Consider the following 19,252-nt stretch of genomic DNA (forward strand, 5'->3'; position numbering starts at 1 on the left):
GGGGGGGGGGGTGATTAGGGGTTACTCTATGAGCAATTTGTGTTTCAGATTATGTTCACTCTTGTAGTGATGCGATGAAATAGCTCATTTTATCCTCTGCAGTGACAACCATAAAGTTTACATATTAGTCTCTCCAACTTCTGAAGATCTCCAATTAAGTATCAACTGCCAAATTTTGCAAGAACCCACTAATTGTCTAATATTTTTCCTCCAATTTTTCAGAGAATTGTGTTCACAATTGAATCTAAAATATCTGAAAATTTCAAGGAAAAATATGCGAAACTCTCTTCAAAAATACTTGTGTTATTCGGGAAAATTTGGCAACTCTTTAGAATGTTCATACGGTGTTCTTCTTTTGCACGGCAGAATGGGCATGTGATTTTGCCATGATTTTGCAACTTCAACGTTCCTCATTTTTTTCTTGACTCTTGACAGTCTAAAGGCTGCATCTAGCGGCGTTTCTGAAGATTGGGCCACAGTTTTCAGAGTGTATGAAATTTATTAAGCCATCATTTTAAGGTGTACATATTATCCCTGCTGTTGTGCGAAAACACAACTTACGTTACGGTACGGACATGGACGGAGTTACGGCTACGGCAAAATGGCCAGGATGGGACCCCCTTTTTTATGGAGCATTAATCATTACCAACATAACAAAAAACCAGTGCACCATACGCTCACTATAAGTCTAAAATAAAATCTTCACGTGAATATCCCTGATAAATGACGAATTTATTAAGTTCAAAGTTACCGTAACTTTAATCAAGGTACTTGAACTTTACTTTTGGCATGAGCGAACAAATATTTAAGTGTTTGGGATTCACCCGATTGAAATCTGTTGGTGCAGCTGATAGGTAATTCCCTAAAATTCCTTCCCTGCTTGTTCAGAGATGGCGTGTGTTTTTTCGGTTTGTTGTGGTTATTGAGGAAAGCCTTTTAACTAAAATTACTTTTCTCAATCTTTTTTACCGTGCGTGTTCCTCTTAATTTCTCCCTGAAGTTTCGCTGAAATCATGTTTTCATTTCTGGTCCAACGATGATCTTTAAGTGGAAACCGAGTGTTTGAAACTCCTCAACGTTTGTTATTCTTATTTCAAACGAATTATTTCTCGCATTTATTCATCGTTTTGTGTTGAACTGCAGTTTATGTTTACGGAAAATGTTCCACAAATTACGGCTGAAGTTCCGACTGTCCAAGTGCTGATATTTCCGATCCATTTTCTCCGAAATGTGAAAACCTTTGCCTCGCTTAGACTTGGTATGTATGTACTCTAACCTTACATTCTCAATTTTTAACCTCTCCGGAAGTTTTGAAATCCGTTCCAAAGTTATCAGAGAGGATTTAACAGAGAACGAAAGTCTCTTACTGCACTTGCTTCGTGTAAAAACCGAAATTTAGTAAAGGGATCATATCATATTGGCTCTGTTTGTTGGCAGGGGCAGGTAACCCCAGGAGACAAAGACCGTCGGCGCACTTCAAAGCTAGGATCATGTGCTTTTCAAATCACATCTTACTATGATTATCTTTTCTCTACCTCTTCAATATTGTCAAAAGTTTCGAATTGCTTATGTGCCTTCCATTTCATTGGCATAAGTCTCTTGGGCTATCAAGTGTGGTTGATTGATCCATCAGCGTCACTGCCCTATCACCATCGTTTAAATCAGACACCTTAAGCATACAGCTCTATAAACTGCAAGCAGAATATATGTTTATTTTATTTCATGAAGATTTAAATCCAACAATCATGGAGAAAACACTCGAGGCTCTGGTGGAGTCCTGCTCATGTTTGACTCAAACGTTAAGAGTTGAGCTTTTTAACAGGTGTATTTTTTGAAAAACAACTAATTCATTCACTTATTTGAGCTCAAAATCCTCAAATTTAGGTTCTCATAAATCAAAGTTACCTAGTATATCATTTTGATTGATGCATCTTAATTGTCTGTTTATCAGCATCTGCCTGTGTAAGCATACGTGATCGGAAGTTAGGTTATCTGAGAAAAAATTCATACATACTAGACTTGTTAGGGATTTATTTGCCTACCTATGCAGATAAGTTAATTGCTGTTTGCGTAAGTAATTAATTAGAGCTTTCAATTTTGACTAGAAACTTTTTACTGTACTTACTTTCCGATGAAAGATGTAAAAACATCACTCATTCCATCATCTCTTTGGCACGAACGACTGTCTTCAGACTTTTAACAAGTGTGCTTATGCGTACATCATCACCACTGTAAAAAATGGAAACTAACTGGTTGGAGGAAAAACTTTAAACTAACGACCAGAAAAACCCAAGTACAAATGTACTGAACAAGATTTTTTTTGCAAGCCAGGCACTACACGCTATTTTGATATAGATAAGTTCCTAACATCCTTCTTAAAGAAGTACAGGGAGAAAGTTTTCTCAGTGCAACAAAGAACCCTGATCAAGTGAAACACACCCGAAGTGTTTAAGTTGTTTAAAGGAAGGTCTATTTACCTTTTGTAGGAATGACTTACCATCTTCTCCAAAAATTTAACCACACTACAAGGAAATGCGTGGAAAGTCCATGTAAAATTAAAATTGCATTACTTTGAGGTTCATGTGTTCCACTCGATCAGTTCAACATGTTCCACTGTCTCAAATTATTTAGCCCCTGTTTCGTAATAATGTTGTCTCATGTTCCTTCTAGGTGTGTATTTGTGAAGGCCAGAGAGCAGTAACAACATTCAGTTTTCTTTCTGATGAATGAATTGTAGCCAAGGGAAATGAGCCACAACATGGGAGGAATGGCACCCTATGTCAAGTAAGTATTAAATTTGTTCAAATTTTCTCAATTGCCAATAAGAAGAGCCCAGCAAAGAGGAAGGTACAAAGTGGCAAACGGATGATTTTTCCTTATTGCTTATACAATACTGAAGTTTTGTCATTCCCGTATGCAGAAGTTGGAACTCACCTGAGCAGTATTTTCACTCTCATATCTATTGACAAGTAAATACCATGAAGGTTTGGTTTTTTTGCAATGACTGCTCAACCAGTCAGCTCCCCCAACCCCCTAAACTAATTGAGTGGAAAATGTAACTATCTCTAGTATGTGCTTCAGTCTCCGCAATTCAGTCCCTTTATCTGTTTGGTTTCTCTACTTAATCCCTGTGATCACTTCAAGGTAACTGACATGAGGAGGTCACATAGCATCCCTCTTAGATTTTGATTGGAACATGGCCAGACTTTTCTTCATGCAAAACTATTGGACCCCCATTTTGTTGTTATTGCAAATGGACCCTGAATGTTAAAAAAAATTCAAAAAATTGGTACAACACATCACTTGCTAAAATGGCAAAATAACGAATCTCTTAATTTCCTTTGATATGATCCTAGTAAACAAAAATAAGTTGAATTTAAATGACCAGAATAATATAGGAGACTAATGTTTTCATCCATTGATGAAGATGTCTAAAAGTGTACTTTGTACGTTTATTTTGTGCAAAAAAAAAAAAAAAAAAAAAAAAATCCATTGATGAAACTCTGTATCCTATTGTAAGTCAAGTATTTACTTTCACTGATCACAAAGTAGACAGATCCATAAAAAGTAGTCTGTCTATAGGAAGAGGAGATTAAAAAATGAACGTATTGAATGGTGTAAGTCTGCAACAACATAGTCGGATGCGGTGTTTTAAAATCTCTGCTCTGATTTTATTTTTCGGCAGGAGAACAAATCAACAGCATTCCTTGACGTTTTCGCAGAATTTTTGTGGCACAGAAAAGAAAAATCTCGGCAGTTCCTCAGAATTTCCGTTAAGTAGTTTTCCATTTAAAAAGTTAAGTAGGTACAGCAAGAACTCCGCAACGTTGCAAACCAAGATATGTTGTTGGGGACTTACACCGTTGATAACTCAGTTGCAGTGTTTTGACTCTGTTCTGTCGACTCTGCCCACTCTCTACCTAAGCTTAAAATCTTAAATCAGAGGGTAGCAGTTCACAGGTTAAGAAATTTTCCCTCTTTTTGGGAAGACATCTATGTTGTAATAATATTCTATCATTTCTTTCATTTTCTGATCACTTTTTGTTCAGCATGCCACGAGGGAGAGCCCCCATGAATTATTATCAGAATTGTGGCCCGGGAGGAGAGCCACCCATGCATATGGGAAGGAACATGTGTTATCCTGATGACAAGATGCCTCCTGGAATGTGTGGGTAAGTTGTCGCAAGTCTATTCCATGAAATGACTTACAGTTAGAAAAAGTAAGTTTTCTTAAAAGTAGCTAATGCTGATTGCGGTGGGTTTGTAGGTAGGCAAGATTTATTAAGTAGTTGATTTTAAAGAAAAAGGGTTTTAATTACTCACCTTAATTTTAATATAGTGATTGATGTGATAAAATCTGCCTCTCTCAGTTATTTTATTCGTACTAAGTATTATGAACGTGAATTCACCTCGAACATGCTTGGATGAAATATTCTGGACATTAGCAAACATTAAACTGAACATTAAGGGAACCAGTGTGATTAAAGTGTCCTCAAAATCGTGTAACTTCCCCTTTACTTTGAAAAATACTAAATATATGTGTAGTGTTAAAATTTACACTATCACTTTCCTCTAGAATTAAAATTTATTGGTAAAAAAATTGAAAATATATCGTGCTTTTAGCATTTGTTTAGATCAAGATCAGTGGCGTGGCGTGCTTTGCGATATATCGATTGTTGTACTATTTAAACCTATGGAAAAGGATTGATAATCAGGGTGTTCGCAGCGAACACCCTAAAAATCGATTCTTTACCATAGGTTTAAATGGCAGGACAATCGATATATCGCAAAGCACGCCACGCCACTGATCAAGATGTACAATTTTTTGCAACTTTGTAATGGCGTTAGTTCCTCTCTGCCAAATGCAATTCATCAAAAGGTTGATTTTTGGAAAATTAAAAAAAAAATTAATAATATATGTTCTGTTAACAAAAAAAAACAAAAAAAAAATAGGTAGAAATTTCTCAATCTCAAAAAGTAATTTTTTGTGGAGCTTAAAAAAAAAGAAAAAAAGAAATTCTCTGAGTTATGAAAGTCATTTAATTTTGTCTGTATATGAGATGGCTGCAGGTTTTTGCTGATTTCTGAGTAATCGTTCAAAATTGATTAGGCGGAATCGATTCGCTGGAACAATCCGTGGCAACACATGATAATGCGTGTATCCTGCTTAAATAAGTCTGTAAACTTCCTGATCACCAGACCCTTTGTTTGCTAATTAGACTTCCTATTTTATTAGAAAAAATCCATGCCTAATCTGACATTTCTGTGCCAAACTTTTAATTTGTATCAATAGTTAAACACTGAGTAAACACTCTAGGCTTGTTGCCATAATTTTAACCGGATTTTTAACTTTACTTTGCTCTATTGATCTCCCGTTTGTGAATAAGGAACAAGTGCATCAATTTTTGTGACAAAAAGCATTTGCTCTAGCCTACAAAATGTGTATCAGTCTTGATTCTGTTTTGAATGCATCGGCCTCCTATTTTCTGAGGGGTTCAAAGGCAGTGTTCGAGACTCACCTTTGAGTTTCAGGAGCCATGTGGAGCATCAAGTTCAATGTTTAGGAGCCATTGAAGATTTTTTAGGGCCAGATTGACTTTTTGCCCAAACATCACGGTGAATTTAGTGAAAAGTTGGACCTAAGATGTTTTAGTTACAGAACTAGTAACTGTAATCGGGGGAAATTTTGAAACATCACCAAACAGAAAAATTAGGATTTTTTTTGGGGTGGGAGGGGGGATTTTTAGTGGCCACGTTGGCGCAGAGCCTTCATTTCTTAGGCGCATTTGGCGTGTTGGTGCCTCATTTCTTGGGCGCATTCGGCGTTTTGGCGCCTGTGAGTTTCGAACACTGTTCAGAGGATAATTTAATATAAGCAACTTTTGTTCTAAGTCAATATTTACAATTGCAAAAAGTTTCAAATGAAGTCTTTCCATATCCTTATTGCTTCTGTTTTATTTGACGACAGGATGAATCCAATGGGCGGTGAATTTAAGCCTCCGATGATGGCAGCAGCTGATCCTCCTCCACCAAAGAAGAAGAGGAGAGGCTCCGCAGCGGCTAATGCAGCGGCTGCTCAAGCAGCGGCTCCTCCTCCACAACCCATGCATGACATTTTTCCGCCACCCATGCCTGGTAAACTTGGTATTTCATCTTTCAACTACTAAGCACGTAGAATCTTTTTCATGCCTATTATACAGGAGTGAGATATGCAACCCTCAAACCTCCTCCAATTTCCCTTGATAAATGCTTGTATTTACTTAGCTGTTACCCTCGATGGACCGCGTTTAACTGAAGGGAACCAAGCCACATCAGCTTTTGCCAAATTTAACTGGGCAATTCAATTTTGTATCAGAGAACGTTTGTGCGGATTCTTTTGAACATTTTAAGGAATTTGCCTCGTACAATGGAGAAAATTCACTGAAATTTGCATGAAGATCTGCACAACTGTTTTAATATAAAAAATGTAATTTCTCAATGAAATTTGGCAATAGCTGATGTGGCTCGGTTCCTTTCTGTTCTACGCGGTCCATATACCTTTAAAAGCAACTCTGGAGTTTGGACCACGAGATAAGGTGCAAAAAGCAATGTGAAGTATGTTTTTTAACCAAAATTTAACGTAGATCACGATTGGTGCAAATGAAATTAACTCCCAACTAAGATATTTAACGTTTTTTGATACGTAAATTCAAAATCCCCCCATTAAGTTAATGGGAGTCAAGAAGTGCTTGAAACGTCACCGTTACGGTACTGCAATATGAATATTAGGCAACCTCTTTTTCAGTGCTTTGGCTCAGCTGTTGCAGGTTGTTAACCCTTTGAAAAACATGATGCGGGAAAGGAACACTGCTTGATTGAGAAACCTGCAAAAACCATCCTAGTATGCAATTTGATTCAAGGAGACTATTATTTTTCTTGTGAGCGTCAAATTTCTGGAGATCAAATTAATGTAAACTAATACCGTTAAAACAGTAGTTGAGAGTTGATTTCAGTAATTTTTGTTGGGCGGATTGTGTTCCGCAATATAATTTTGGTTAGGAAATTTGTATCACAAAGCTTAAATTCACTCTTTGTCTTATGGTCCATTGTTGCAAGGAAGTCTTTGCCAACATCAAGCTAAGCAAGCCTGGTTAAATAACCTGTCAAATTATCTTGTAGATACCTCTCCTATTCTCAGCATATTTTCTCATTCTTTAGCAGGTTTTCCACCAGACGAATCAAACCAAAATGTCTCTTCTCCGAAATACTGTCTTCTTACTTTTCATATATTATCATACTTCCTTATCAAATACTTAATTATTCTTTCTGAAATACTGCAATGGTTTTGAGTCACTTCAGCGTTTAGTCAAATCTGCACTTAAGATGAACAAGTTCTCAAAGGTAACTGAGATGAGACAGAATGAGGTGAAAATGACTAAATATAAGAAAAGTTAAAACAATAATTGATCCATTACTAATTTCACGGTAATTTTCATTCAGTAGATACCATTTACAAAGTGGCTACATAATTCATGTTTACTTATTTTGAGACTGTACACAAATTCCTTTTCAAAATGTAAATACTCCATTGAATGGCATCATTGTTGATGTCAAGTTTGGCATTGGGGTTATCATTCTCTTGGCACACAAATGTAAGCATGTTACCTGTTAAATGTGCTGAGGGCTTACAGTCAGGTAATTAGGAAATGGACAAATCAGCTGTAATCGCAACATCAAAACTTATTAATCAAGTCTCTCTCATGGTAAAGATTGATGAAGTTTGTTTTTATTTTCCTTGGTGAAACGTTCATGATCATTGATTTTTCTTTCTTCGCTTTTAGGTTATGGTGGTGATACAATTGTTGCCTCAAATCCATTTGATGATTTCCCACCTGTCAATCAAATGAGTCATCAGCCTCATCATATGCAGCGGCACATGGGTCCCATGTCAAGCGGACCAATGGGTGGGGGGCCAATGCCAGGAGGTCCCATGTCAGGAGGTCCTATGCCTGGAGGTCCTATGCCTGGAGGCCCCATGTCAGGCAGCCCTATGCCCTCAGGAGGACCTATGGGAGGCTGTCACTCAGTCATGGGAAATCCATGTCAAATAGGATCCCCAATAAATTGCGGGCCCTCCATTGGGAGTCCGATGAACTGCGGTCCGCAAATGAACAGTTGTAGTCCAATGAATTGCGGACCATCAATTGGAAGTCCTTTGGGTGCTTGCGGAAATGTTCAGCCAACACGGAGTCCTCTGTGCCCTCCCATGAGTAATGCAGGTCCGATGATGGGATGTGGCCCTCCAAATAGCAGTCCGATGAATCCAATGAATATGCACCCAATGAACAGGAGCCCACAGCAAATTGGAAGCCCCCTTGGTGCCATGATGAATCCAAACATGTCTGGAAGTCCCATGGACTGTGGTCCAATGGGAAACAATCCGGCAAGAAAAAGTAGCCCAATGCATCAAGGCGTTAACATCTCCAACATGCATCCAAACATGAACAACGTCTGTGGGTCCCCCATTGGTAGTCCGTTGCATAATGGTCCAATGAATAGCTGCGCCAGTGGGAATTCAACGAATATGAATATGAATTCAACTTTGTCGAGTCCAATGGGCAATAATTCATGTTCCATCGGAGGTGATTTAGGGTTAGGCATAGTGAATAAAAGTCCAATGAATTCAATCAACTCTCATCCAGGCTCATTGGGTAGTCCAATGGGTGGGCCGTCCCCAAATTTAAACAGTAATAGTAGTAATTCCAGTAACCCTAACACTAGCAATGCAAACTCTAGTGTGTGCGGCCCTGGTCCCAATAACAGCAACCCAAGTGCTAACAATAACAATAATGGAAACAGTAGTTCCAACCCCAACAATAACACTAGCAACATCACCAATAACAGTAGTAACAGTAATAATAGCAGTAATAAAACTAGTAACGGCAATGGGAGTAGCACCGTGAACAATAATCCAAGTAGTAACTCAAGTAGCAATAATCAAATAGTAAATAGCCCATTAGATTCTCTTGCAAATTCAAATGCGAACAGCACTCTGGGAAATGACATGGATAACTCATCCGACGTGAAAACATCTCAGTGTAACACGAATAACATGAACATTTTTTCAAACTCCGGCCCAAATAACATGAACCCATTCAATAACATGAATAATCCTAATGGCCCGCAGTGTATGCCAAGTAGTCAGTGTGGTCCAATGCCCAATAACCCTTGTGGCCCACCAGTCTCGACGATGTCTAATCATTGCTCACCATTTATGAACGGACCAATCAGGGGGCCCATGATGCATGGACCCGGCGGTCCACCAAATATGGGTCCAGGAATGATGCATCCAATGAACAACAACTTTACTGGTCCCAAGTCAATGTCCATATCTGCAGGGAGGGTAAGTTTATCACTTTCAAGTTTTTTCTCCATGAAATAAATATCGCTCAGCCTCATCTATGAGACTATCTTACGGTGACCACAGTATTGAGAGCAGTCAATGTGTTAACACCTATCTCTGATTCTTGTAGAAGAGTTAGTTGCAAAAAATTTCTCTTGATTCTCATCCGATAAGGTTCTTCTCCATGTAAAAAAAAGGCCTTAAAGAAGCATATCAATTACCCTGACTTGCACTGCTGGCGAATAAGATGGCTGAAAAAGCTCTTGAGCTTTGAGAGTTCTAGTTTGTACGTGGAAAAGAGCTATTAACCATAGGACGATGATGATGATAAGATTTAGCAAACTCAACCCAATAAATTCTTGAACAAGTACTTTGAATTAATCCAAAAAATTCTTGAACAAGTACTTTGAATTAACCTATGTACAAATTTAATTATGTATCAGTGCCTTACTTTGAAGGTCGACCAACATCAATCTTTTTCTTATTCTGACTTAAGCTTTGACCACCAATTTTTTCTTCCTATTTTGCATATTGCGTTACTATGTTATAAAAAATTTTCATTTTGATTTTTTTCCCTAGATCTACCCTCCTGGTTTATCTACAGTTGTCAACCCTCAAAATCCTAATGCTCCGCCCATATATCCCTGTGGAATTTGTCATAAAGAAGTCATTGACAATGATCAAGCATTGTTGTGCGAGTCAGGCTGTAGGTTTTGGTACCATAGGTAAGTGTTTAGTTTATTACCTCCTTTTTCTGAAGATTTTGCACTTCATATGCCAAGTGCAGATTTTATGTTAAAGGCTATTTCACCAATTGACGCATACATTGATAGGATTCCCCTGTCTGCCATCTCAGAATGCAGACTGTTGCGGTTGTCCCTCAAATCAGTCAGCTATAAAATATCTTTACACTTATGAAAGAAGTCTCCTTTCAGACGAATTTGTACGACAGTTCTGCTGTAATAAAATAAAATATTCTCAAAAATACTGAAACAGCGCAGACAAGATGCATTCTGTTGTGCAAGAGACAAGAATGTGGATATAACAGTTGCACGAAAATCAGTTACACTATCTTTAGGATTACTTATGTGCAATATTTTAGCAATCTCTGTAGAAATTGAAAGGCAACAGTGAAGTTCCAGAAAAAAGTAGATTTACTTTCAGCTAGTCTCCTGTAGGCCTGAAAATTTGAGTACGAGTGTCTAAATCGGGCCACACCTCCATTCTCTCTGAAAGTGTTAGAATTTATTCTATGAATTATCTCTGAATAATTCCTATGGACTTCATTGGCTGCTAACCTGCAAAATATGTTTGTGATGGAAATTTGGACTTCATTTTACTGTAAGGAAGTACTATCTCTGGCTCATTTTAGAAACAACGTATGTGTCACTACTTTTCTCATACTGATAGGTGCTTGTATGAATGAGCCAAAACCAGTAGCTCCTATTTTCAAAATGCAGTACATTTGATAAAATTTTGATTCACGTTTTACTTACTGCCCTCCTATATAATACTTTTTGTTCTCAATTTTGTTTTACAGAGTCTGTACGGGCCTATCAGAAGCTGCCTATAACTATTTAACCGCAGAAGTTTATGCAGAATGGGTATGCGATAGTTGCTTAAACACAAAAAACATCCCTCTAGTCAAATTCAAGCCCTAATCCTTGTCCCAAACGTGCTTCAAACGTAACGTACAAATCCATTACTTGTCTTGAAAACCTGTAAGTTTCTTTTTTTCTATTTCTTTACTCCTCTGTCCATCATGTTTTCATATTAATCTCAACAAACAATTGTTGAAATGCGTTTTGTGATTTTGTAGTTATTTTCTCAGCAAGTGATAAACTGCAAAGCCTCCTTTATGAATTTCATGGTGTCTCATGCTGAAAGAATGGAATTGATTACTATAGTTTCTTTTATTTCTAAGTTTAGTGTAAGGTTTTTGAGAAATCAAAATTTAAGGCGCTTAAGTTTTGTATTCTTGTGGAACTTGGAATTTTTTCACTACCAAAAATCAACCAAGTTTACACTTTAATTTATCTAAATTAAAGGTGTTGTGCTGTGTCTCTTTTGCCTTCTGCACAAATTCCTCACTCTGATTTAAAGATGAGATAAAGAGTATTGTGAAATTTTGATAATGACCTTGATTTTGTTTCGGCAAAACTGACTGCCAAGCATGAAGCAGGAGAATGTTAAATTTCCTACTGAAATAGTGCATAACTGTGCTGAATGGTATTATTCGTATTGAATTATGAGATGCTGCTCCTGGAAGTTTTTAGGAATGAAATGAACACATACAGTGTTTCATTAATTGCCAATTTTAAAGATTAAAAATAAGGAAAGGAAATGTCAGGTAAGTTGATTGAAGGTTTGAAAGGAGCAAAATTTAATTACAGTAGTACCTTGATTATCTAATGAATCGTGGTGGAGGCCCAAGCCCTGAACTGAAAACGCCAGATAATCGAAATGCATCAGATCTTATGATATACGCGTGGAAAAAGTGAAGAAAAAACAAGAAAAATAATGCATAATTGTGATTTTTGATTGCGCTGGATATCTGGAGTGCCGAAAAAATGATGAGCAGGCAATCAAGGTATTACTGTAGAACCATCAAATCACATCAGCAATTCTAATGCGCACTTTAAACTGATTTAATATTTTAAAGAACTTACAGTGATTAGAAGTGAGCAAAATTACCGGTCTGCAATGCAAAAACTCGGTGATCTGAAATCTAGCTTCTAGAGAAAAAAAGCTTGGAATTTGATTATAAAATAACTATTCTGCAGTGTGATAATGTAGATATTACTCCACAGCGCTGTACAGTATGAATTCAATGGTCTTTGCACGTAATTTGGCAGGCATTTAAAATGATTCACAAGATGCTACAAATTTCAGCGTCTTTTCATACATTTTCCTGCCAAAATTCTGTGTAAATAACAATCTATGTGAAGGAAATCCAGTATCATGTTTGATACTCAGAGGAGGATCTATGGACATTGACAATTCTGTCCACTGCTGTGCCTCCTCAATAGTCAGCGGAGAAATTTTTAATTTTAAGGCTTGGTCAGTGGATTCTAAAACCATCCTCTTCTGAATACATACCTATAATTAGATTTGTGAATTTTTTGTTTAGTTATCTTATGAACAAAGCACTCAAATTAACTGAATTTATCTCAGTTTACTTATGAATTTCTCCCTCACTTGTTGAAACGAATTTTCCTTGATACTGTTTTTCTTTTTTTCAAGTTTTTGCGCGGAAGAAATAATGATATTTCAAATTCATACTCTCTTCAGTAACCTTCTTTTGAACATTTTGCATATTTGTTCCTTTTAAACTGGAAAAATGAAGTTGAAAGTGGACATAGGAACATATTTTTTCCTTTGAACTGCGCTTTTATTTACGTAGGAGAAAGAATGTTCCTAATTACCGTTTGTGGTTCTTTCACGGTCTATCATCTTTTTTTCTTGTAAGTACTTCACATTGTTTGGCTTTTTTTCTTTTTTAAAAGTATAAACCATTTTCCATCAAGGAGAAGCCTCTCATCACATTGCAAAGATTCCTCCAGCTGAATTAAAGTGCCATAACCTATTTTAATTTAAAAATTAATTATTAGTGTCATGTTTTGGAACAATCACAGTATCCTATTTCTAATTCCATATAAATTCATTCATGAGATAAATCGCATTCTATTTTTGTCTGAAAACGTTCTATCTCTATTAAATCACTGTGAAATGCTGTGATTTTTCACCATTCAAAATTGACAAAATTTATTGAAATAATTGAATGCATCAGTCGGTCATGTAAGTGACTCCAAAGCACCCTTGTCTTTAAGCTAATTTTTTATTTAACAAAGACGTTTCAGTCAAATGTCTTAATTGTGAATTATCCTATCTAGTGTCTGAGCGAATGAAATCTTTAAGCTGTACTAACTTTCAGTTCCTTTTAATTTTTTTCTCTCTGGTTAAATTTACCCAGTGAAAGACTAATCCTAGCATTCTTAGTGAACATACTAGTATCTTAAAGTAATTGTGAATGGGCACTTTTGATGACGTTGTTCATTGATCTCACAATTAGTTTGGCTCGAAAATGTATCTCTGAAAATTTTAGGAGCTCAGGTATTAGAACCATGATTAGGAAAACATAATGGAATTAATGATAATGTAGATTTGGCGCAAAGTTGTGTCAAATCGGAGGGATTTCAATCTGGAACTTCTAGTTCTCATACGAAGCAATAGAGGCTTAAAGACCTCAGAAGAGGTCCCAGAAATATTATATGAAGCAACCTAATAATGATAAAATTTCTAAATCATCGTTTTACGAATTTTTATTTTTTGTCTTTTAAATTTTTATCACTTAGATTTTTGCAGTCAGTACCGCTGAGCCTATTTCTTATTTTTATCTCATCTTTAGTTGTAATGAATCTTAACAAAGATTATCTCCCAGGCTCATTGTATCTGTTCAACTACATCACCGAAAATATTCAAAATGAGTTATTAAGTTTCATGAAATTTTCAATCCTACCGTCTCAAGCCCCTGTTTTTTCAAAAAAAATTCCCAATATACCAAGACTCACCAAAATATTACTAAGAAAGATGGTGATTTTCTACATTCATATGGACGGTGAAAGTGAAAAAACGGGTATCTCGTTTGCGGTGTCTCAGAATTTTTGCTCCCATTTTAGTTCATCAAAAGTGAATAAACCAACTTTTTTTTATCGAAAATTGCACAGAATATTCCACCCAGAGCTGAGAAAAATCAAGAAAGTTCTCTAGAAAGGACTTTCCGTATTTTTCCATTTAAAAAATGAACTATGACAGAAAATTTGGAGCGTCGCATAGTGAAAGACGCGTTTTTGCAGTTTCACCCATCATCTGTACTCAAGTAAAGACAGGGCAGCAATGCAGAGGACGTTTATTCACTGTTATCGACTTTCCGAAAGCACTGTGGAAATGAGCAGAAAAATAAACGTAATTCTGATAAATAGACGTTTAAACATGAGAAATAGCTTTTGTGTTAATCTGATAGGCAAGTAATTTTTCAGTTCCCATGTAATCAATCTTTAATGAACCATTTACTGTAAGTAAATCTGAAAAAGTATTTGAAATGACATCAATAGAATAGTACATTCAGTCATAAATGATTGAATCCGTTAAATGCGTTGTTTCCAAGTGTATCAGGTGTTTCTGTTCTTGAGATGCTTGCTGACTTGAAATTCACCAGTAAAATGCTTTAACTGGAGTGAGGAGTTTTTTGCATTCACTTTTTATCCAGTCCCTTTTTTTCAAGCCGCAAAAATAGGATTGAATTAAATTGATAATGATGAACAACTGACTGTTAGCTTACCTTTCATGGAAGTCTTGAGTACTCCCTTCTTTCGTGTTTAGTATTTTGGTATTCATTTATCAACGTATTTTCCTTTTCTCTCTAGGCACTTATGACATGCATAGTTCATTCATAATATTTTAGAAAATCATGAGCAGGAATGAAGTAAGTCCTCTCATGATGAAATAGAATTGTTAGTCTTTAAAATAGAAATTGCTGTTTTGACTGCTGAAAAAGTGTAAATAATTTATTTATTTTTTAATTTTATTTTATTGTTAGGCTCTATTATAAGTACATTTAATTCATTAATTTATTCTTTGGAGCTCTCTTGCAGATGGAGCTTCCTCAAAGCAAAGCAGCCATGCTGAGTTTCTTGCTAAATTTATTTCATTTGCCAGCAAATATTTGCAGAAGCTCGGCAGCTGCCCCGCGAAACATTTTTTAATTTGTTGTTTTTTTTTCAGATTGTAATAATGCAAAGTAAATTTCTAAATGAATTGTTAAGTTTAAATTTTAAAGTATATTTATAGTATTAGTGTAAAATTTGACTCCCTGTATAAAAATCCTGTACTTGAAAAGCGCTTGCCGAAAAAGTTTGCGTTATTCTTGTTTATATGTTAGCAGATTTGGTGTTCAATCTTATTTCAAAAACAAACAATTTCAAGGGTTGAACGAGAAAAGTCCAATAAATTCAGAAACTCTTATAAAATGCCTCTTAAAATTTTGGGCTCTCAATGGATTGTAATACCAAATAGGTACTTGGCCAAAATTTTTAAGATTTTAATCAAAGACGCTTTTACATAATTAATATTCAAATTCATTTGTTGTTTTTAGTTTTAAACTAAAAAAAAGACAGGATAACACAAATGTTCTCTCAAACTGTCTAATATCTTTTGACTTTTTGTTCATAGAGCACTATTGAAACGCTTTAGCAACAACTTTGATTTGAGCTGTACTTGGATGATTACAAGTCAGTTTGATTTATTTAAAATGCATTCAAGAGGTAGCTACACCCCAACTGCATCTTTGTAATAATAATGCACTATGCAATACGAACATGATTATGACCCTTGGTTAAATGCCTTTTAATTTATTGCGAAATATAATTTGAAAAAATAAATATAATGCTCTGTGTATTATGTAGTAATGTATATTTGCTGCATAATCAGTCCATTCTTCTAACGGAGAAGAAACAATCTGTATCCCTATTTAGTTTTTTTTTACTATAACATATTTCTTCATCAAGATTACAACCATCCTATGAGGAGAAAAATTGAAAATTTTTCCTTTAACTTCTTGTAACTTTTAGAAGGCAAGTTTAGCAAGTAACTGGAACAAACTGGAATAGAATTTGTTGTGTTCTGAAGTTCTTTAAGGGATGCAGAAACTTAACAAGCATGCAATCATGATCGCATGGCCGCTCGCATGAAAAAACGCCAGTACCCTAAAGCGTCAAAATAAAGTGAATTTTCGGAAACCATTGAAAAATTTGCAAGTTTTTAGTATTATTGTGAAGAAATTTGCTTGATAAAGAAAATTGCTTGACACAGCAGCCATTTGTGAAAACTTAGAGGACAAAGAAAGGTTATAGCCTAGAAAACTTTAGAAAAGAACATGTTCATAAAACGAGAAGGCCAATTTGACATGTGGAAAGGCTAAGAACTCTCTGCATCCCTGTTTAATATACACTATTTTTATTGCTGGAAGTACTTATCGGTCCTCTCTTGGGACTGCTTGAATAGTAAATTTACAGTACAAAGCAGATAGTTTAAATAATTAAATCTTCGAATTTGAATATGTTCCAGACAAATGGTCAAATCAGGGATTTCATCAAATGTCAAGGTAAACAGTCAAATTTTGATAGTTTACAAAGTTTTTCATTTTATGACATGCTACAAATTTTGAGATAAATGCTCGTTTGAACACTAAAAATAATGTATTTTCCATTGTATACTGAAATTTTCTCAAATAATTTTTTCCATATCACCGAAGAATGGACCACCAGACAAGGTACGAATTTCAGCATTCTGATTCATGTTTCTTAGCCAAATTTTCGCGTAGAATACGATGTGCACAGCGAAAATTACTGAAATCAGCTCCTTATGAAGATATTTAATGATTCTTGATGCGTGAATTCAAATCACCTGCTTATGAAAACTCCATGTTATGTAATTCACATTGAGCGCTATACGTCATCATGACAGTCTCTGCGAGATAAAAATCTAGCAACCCCAATATCGACGCTTTGGCTCAGCTATAGTAAATTACTTATCGTTTGTACAACATATGGTGGGAAATGAACATTCCTGATTGAGAAGCTTGCTGAAACCATTGTAGGGCGCGATTTGACTTAAGTAGAGCTTTGAGTTTCCTGTGAGCGGGCAGTTCAAAATCCTCTTAACCAATGTGAAATAAGAACGTTAATATCGTCATCAGGAGTTGATTTCAGTAATTTTTGTTGCGCGATTCGTGTTCTACGTGAAATTCTGATTAAGAAACATGTATCAGGATGCCTTAAATTCGTACCTTGTCTAGTGGTCCATTGTTTTGTTTAAAATAGCAAAAATATCAGAATTTCAGTCTGAGTAAAAGTATTTGACTACCTGCACAGACATTTGATACCTGATCAGGCTATTTTTTTGTGAAAAATATTTACATCTCAATGTAAATGGTGTAGCTGGTGTTGGAAGCCCCTAAATTGTATTTTCATCATGATGCCATCAAAGCCATCATGGTGTTTTGCACAGAGGGGAAAAAACCCTTGTTCTATTAGCAAAAAGAAAAAATTATTGTCCAAGAAGGAACTAAATGATGCAAATTAGAATTGTCGTTGTGGGGTAAGAACATCTCTCAAGAGGCCCTATTTGTGGAGGGACTAAGCAATACTTTCTTGCAATAATATGTGACACAATTCTTGATTTAGGTGCTCATTTTTTTATCATAAATTTTTAATGTTCATGTCAATTATTACCTAATTAATGTTCCTTAATTAATGGGTATTTTGAGTGGCACAATGTTCCTTTATGGAGTCAAGAAGAAAAAAATTGAATATCTTAATGGGGTAATCGCATTCTCTTTCCAGTATGTAAATTTGTGTTCTCTTAGTTCTCCACACAGTGATACCATTAATTAACTCAGAAATCAATCACATCGCAGGTCAGGGGCCGTTAATAATATGAAACGCTGAATTCCGATTTTTTCGATACCCCCCTCTCCCTCTCGAAGCATTCGTGACGGAGGTTCCTATCCTACAAAACATACGAACAAAATGGCATAACACTCTCCTGGATCTCCCTCCCCCTCCTCAGAGCGTTACGTATTTTATGAACTGGTCCTCAAGAAATAAGTGAAAACCAAAATTTTGCTACTTTTCATCCAATAGGTCACTTGTATGTACACCTGTAGAGAAAATCAAAATTTTTCTTTGAACACGCAAAGTTAATGATGATTTGAATTCTCAAGTGGGGTAATGAATTAATGTAACTCTGTTTATCAAAAGAAAAGATAAATGTCAAGCGTTGTTGTATGAAGAAAGCATCTTTCAGATTGAATTATGGTCTGGTCAATCAATGGTTGTAGACAAATTCATATCATTTTCTGCAAAAATACTCAGGAGTTTTCCTTATTCAATCACCATTTCCATTGAATGAAATTAGAAAAGAAAAAATCAAAAGAGAAAAAGAAAAAAGTTTTACTCTCTCCTGGTGTTCCATTCAACATAATTGGACAAGAGTTATCAAATGTACAAAAATATTATCTCAATGAACTGTTTTTGCTCATATTAAGGGGTTGGTAGGTGGCAAAAATGCCTTCTGATACCCAGCCTAATTCCCTGTATAGACTTTATGTTTTTCTGTCTGTTCTGTTAGATGCACTTAGTCAAGTAGTACATAACTTTGTAATAGAATTAGTTTTCAGCTTTACTGGTCATTATCCGATTACTTTTTGAAAGACCCTCTACTCCAAAATACTATCGACAGAGTTTTCAAGGAGCTATTTTTATTATTAGTAGAAAAAATAAATAGTGTAAGTATCTGTAAAAAGAAGCTGTGATTTACTAAAAATTTCAGTCTATTTGAAGTTATCTAATGACTTTGTTATTTTTGATTCTCAATTCAGTAGTATCTCATAGGAACAACTTTTATATTCACCAGAGTATTTGGTTTATTTTCATTGCTAGTTTTCATGTTTTCTCCAATTTTTGAACTCGTACAGGTTCACCCCTTGTAGTCCTTTCAAAGCAAAATTAATTATAATTATATGAATTATGTACAGTGTTTTTGAACATCATGTCTGCATTCATTGCTATTTTTTCTAATATTGTAATTCTACAAAAACTCTTTTGTAAATAGAATATTTTAAGAAAACATTTGATATATTCACATCTTATTCTCCATATTTGGAACTTCCGCAAAATCTTTTAATTTATTCTTGTGATCTATGAGATATATGAATAAGTGCGTAAATTTTTTTGATGCCGAGAAATCAAGAATAGCCCTGAAGAAAGGACTACCAGATGAATTTAAGCATTCTGATGTATGTTTTCTCTT

The 19,252-nt window shown here is 35.5% G+C and overlaps 1 protein-coding gene across 2 annotated transcripts; it reads left to right on the top strand.

Annotated features, from left to right (window-relative positions):
• The first annotated feature begins 852 nt into the window (after positions 1 to 852).
• Positions 853 to 19,071, top strand: LOC109041295 (pygopus family PHD finger). 2 transcript variants are annotated; one of them, XM_019057594.2, is made up of 7 exons: positions 853 to 1,258; positions 2,671 to 2,784; positions 4,050 to 4,172; positions 5,969 to 6,144; positions 7,821 to 9,382; positions 9,962 to 10,107; positions 10,923 to 19,071. In XM_019057594.2, the coding sequence occupies exons 2-7, from the start codon at positions 2,747 to 2,749 to the stop codon at positions 11,041 to 11,043; spliced, it is 2,166 nt and encodes a 721-aa protein (XP_018913139.1). In that variant the 5' UTR covers positions 853 to 1,258; positions 2,671 to 2,746; the 3' UTR covers positions 11,044 to 19,071. The 2 variants fall into 2 exon arrangements, with proteins under 2 accessions (XP_018913139.1, XP_018913140.1); XM_019057595.2 differs by having other exon boundaries at positions 854 to 1,258; positions 5,969 to 6,135.
• Positions 19,072 to 19,252: the final 181 nt, after the last annotated feature.

Source organism: Bemisia tabaci, chromosome 1 (genome assembly GCF_918797505.1).
Source record: "Bemisia tabaci chromosome 1, PGI_BMITA_v3".
In the NCBI taxonomy this organism is placed as follows: domain Eukaryota; kingdom Metazoa; phylum Arthropoda; class Insecta; order Hemiptera; family Aleyrodidae; genus Bemisia; species Bemisia tabaci.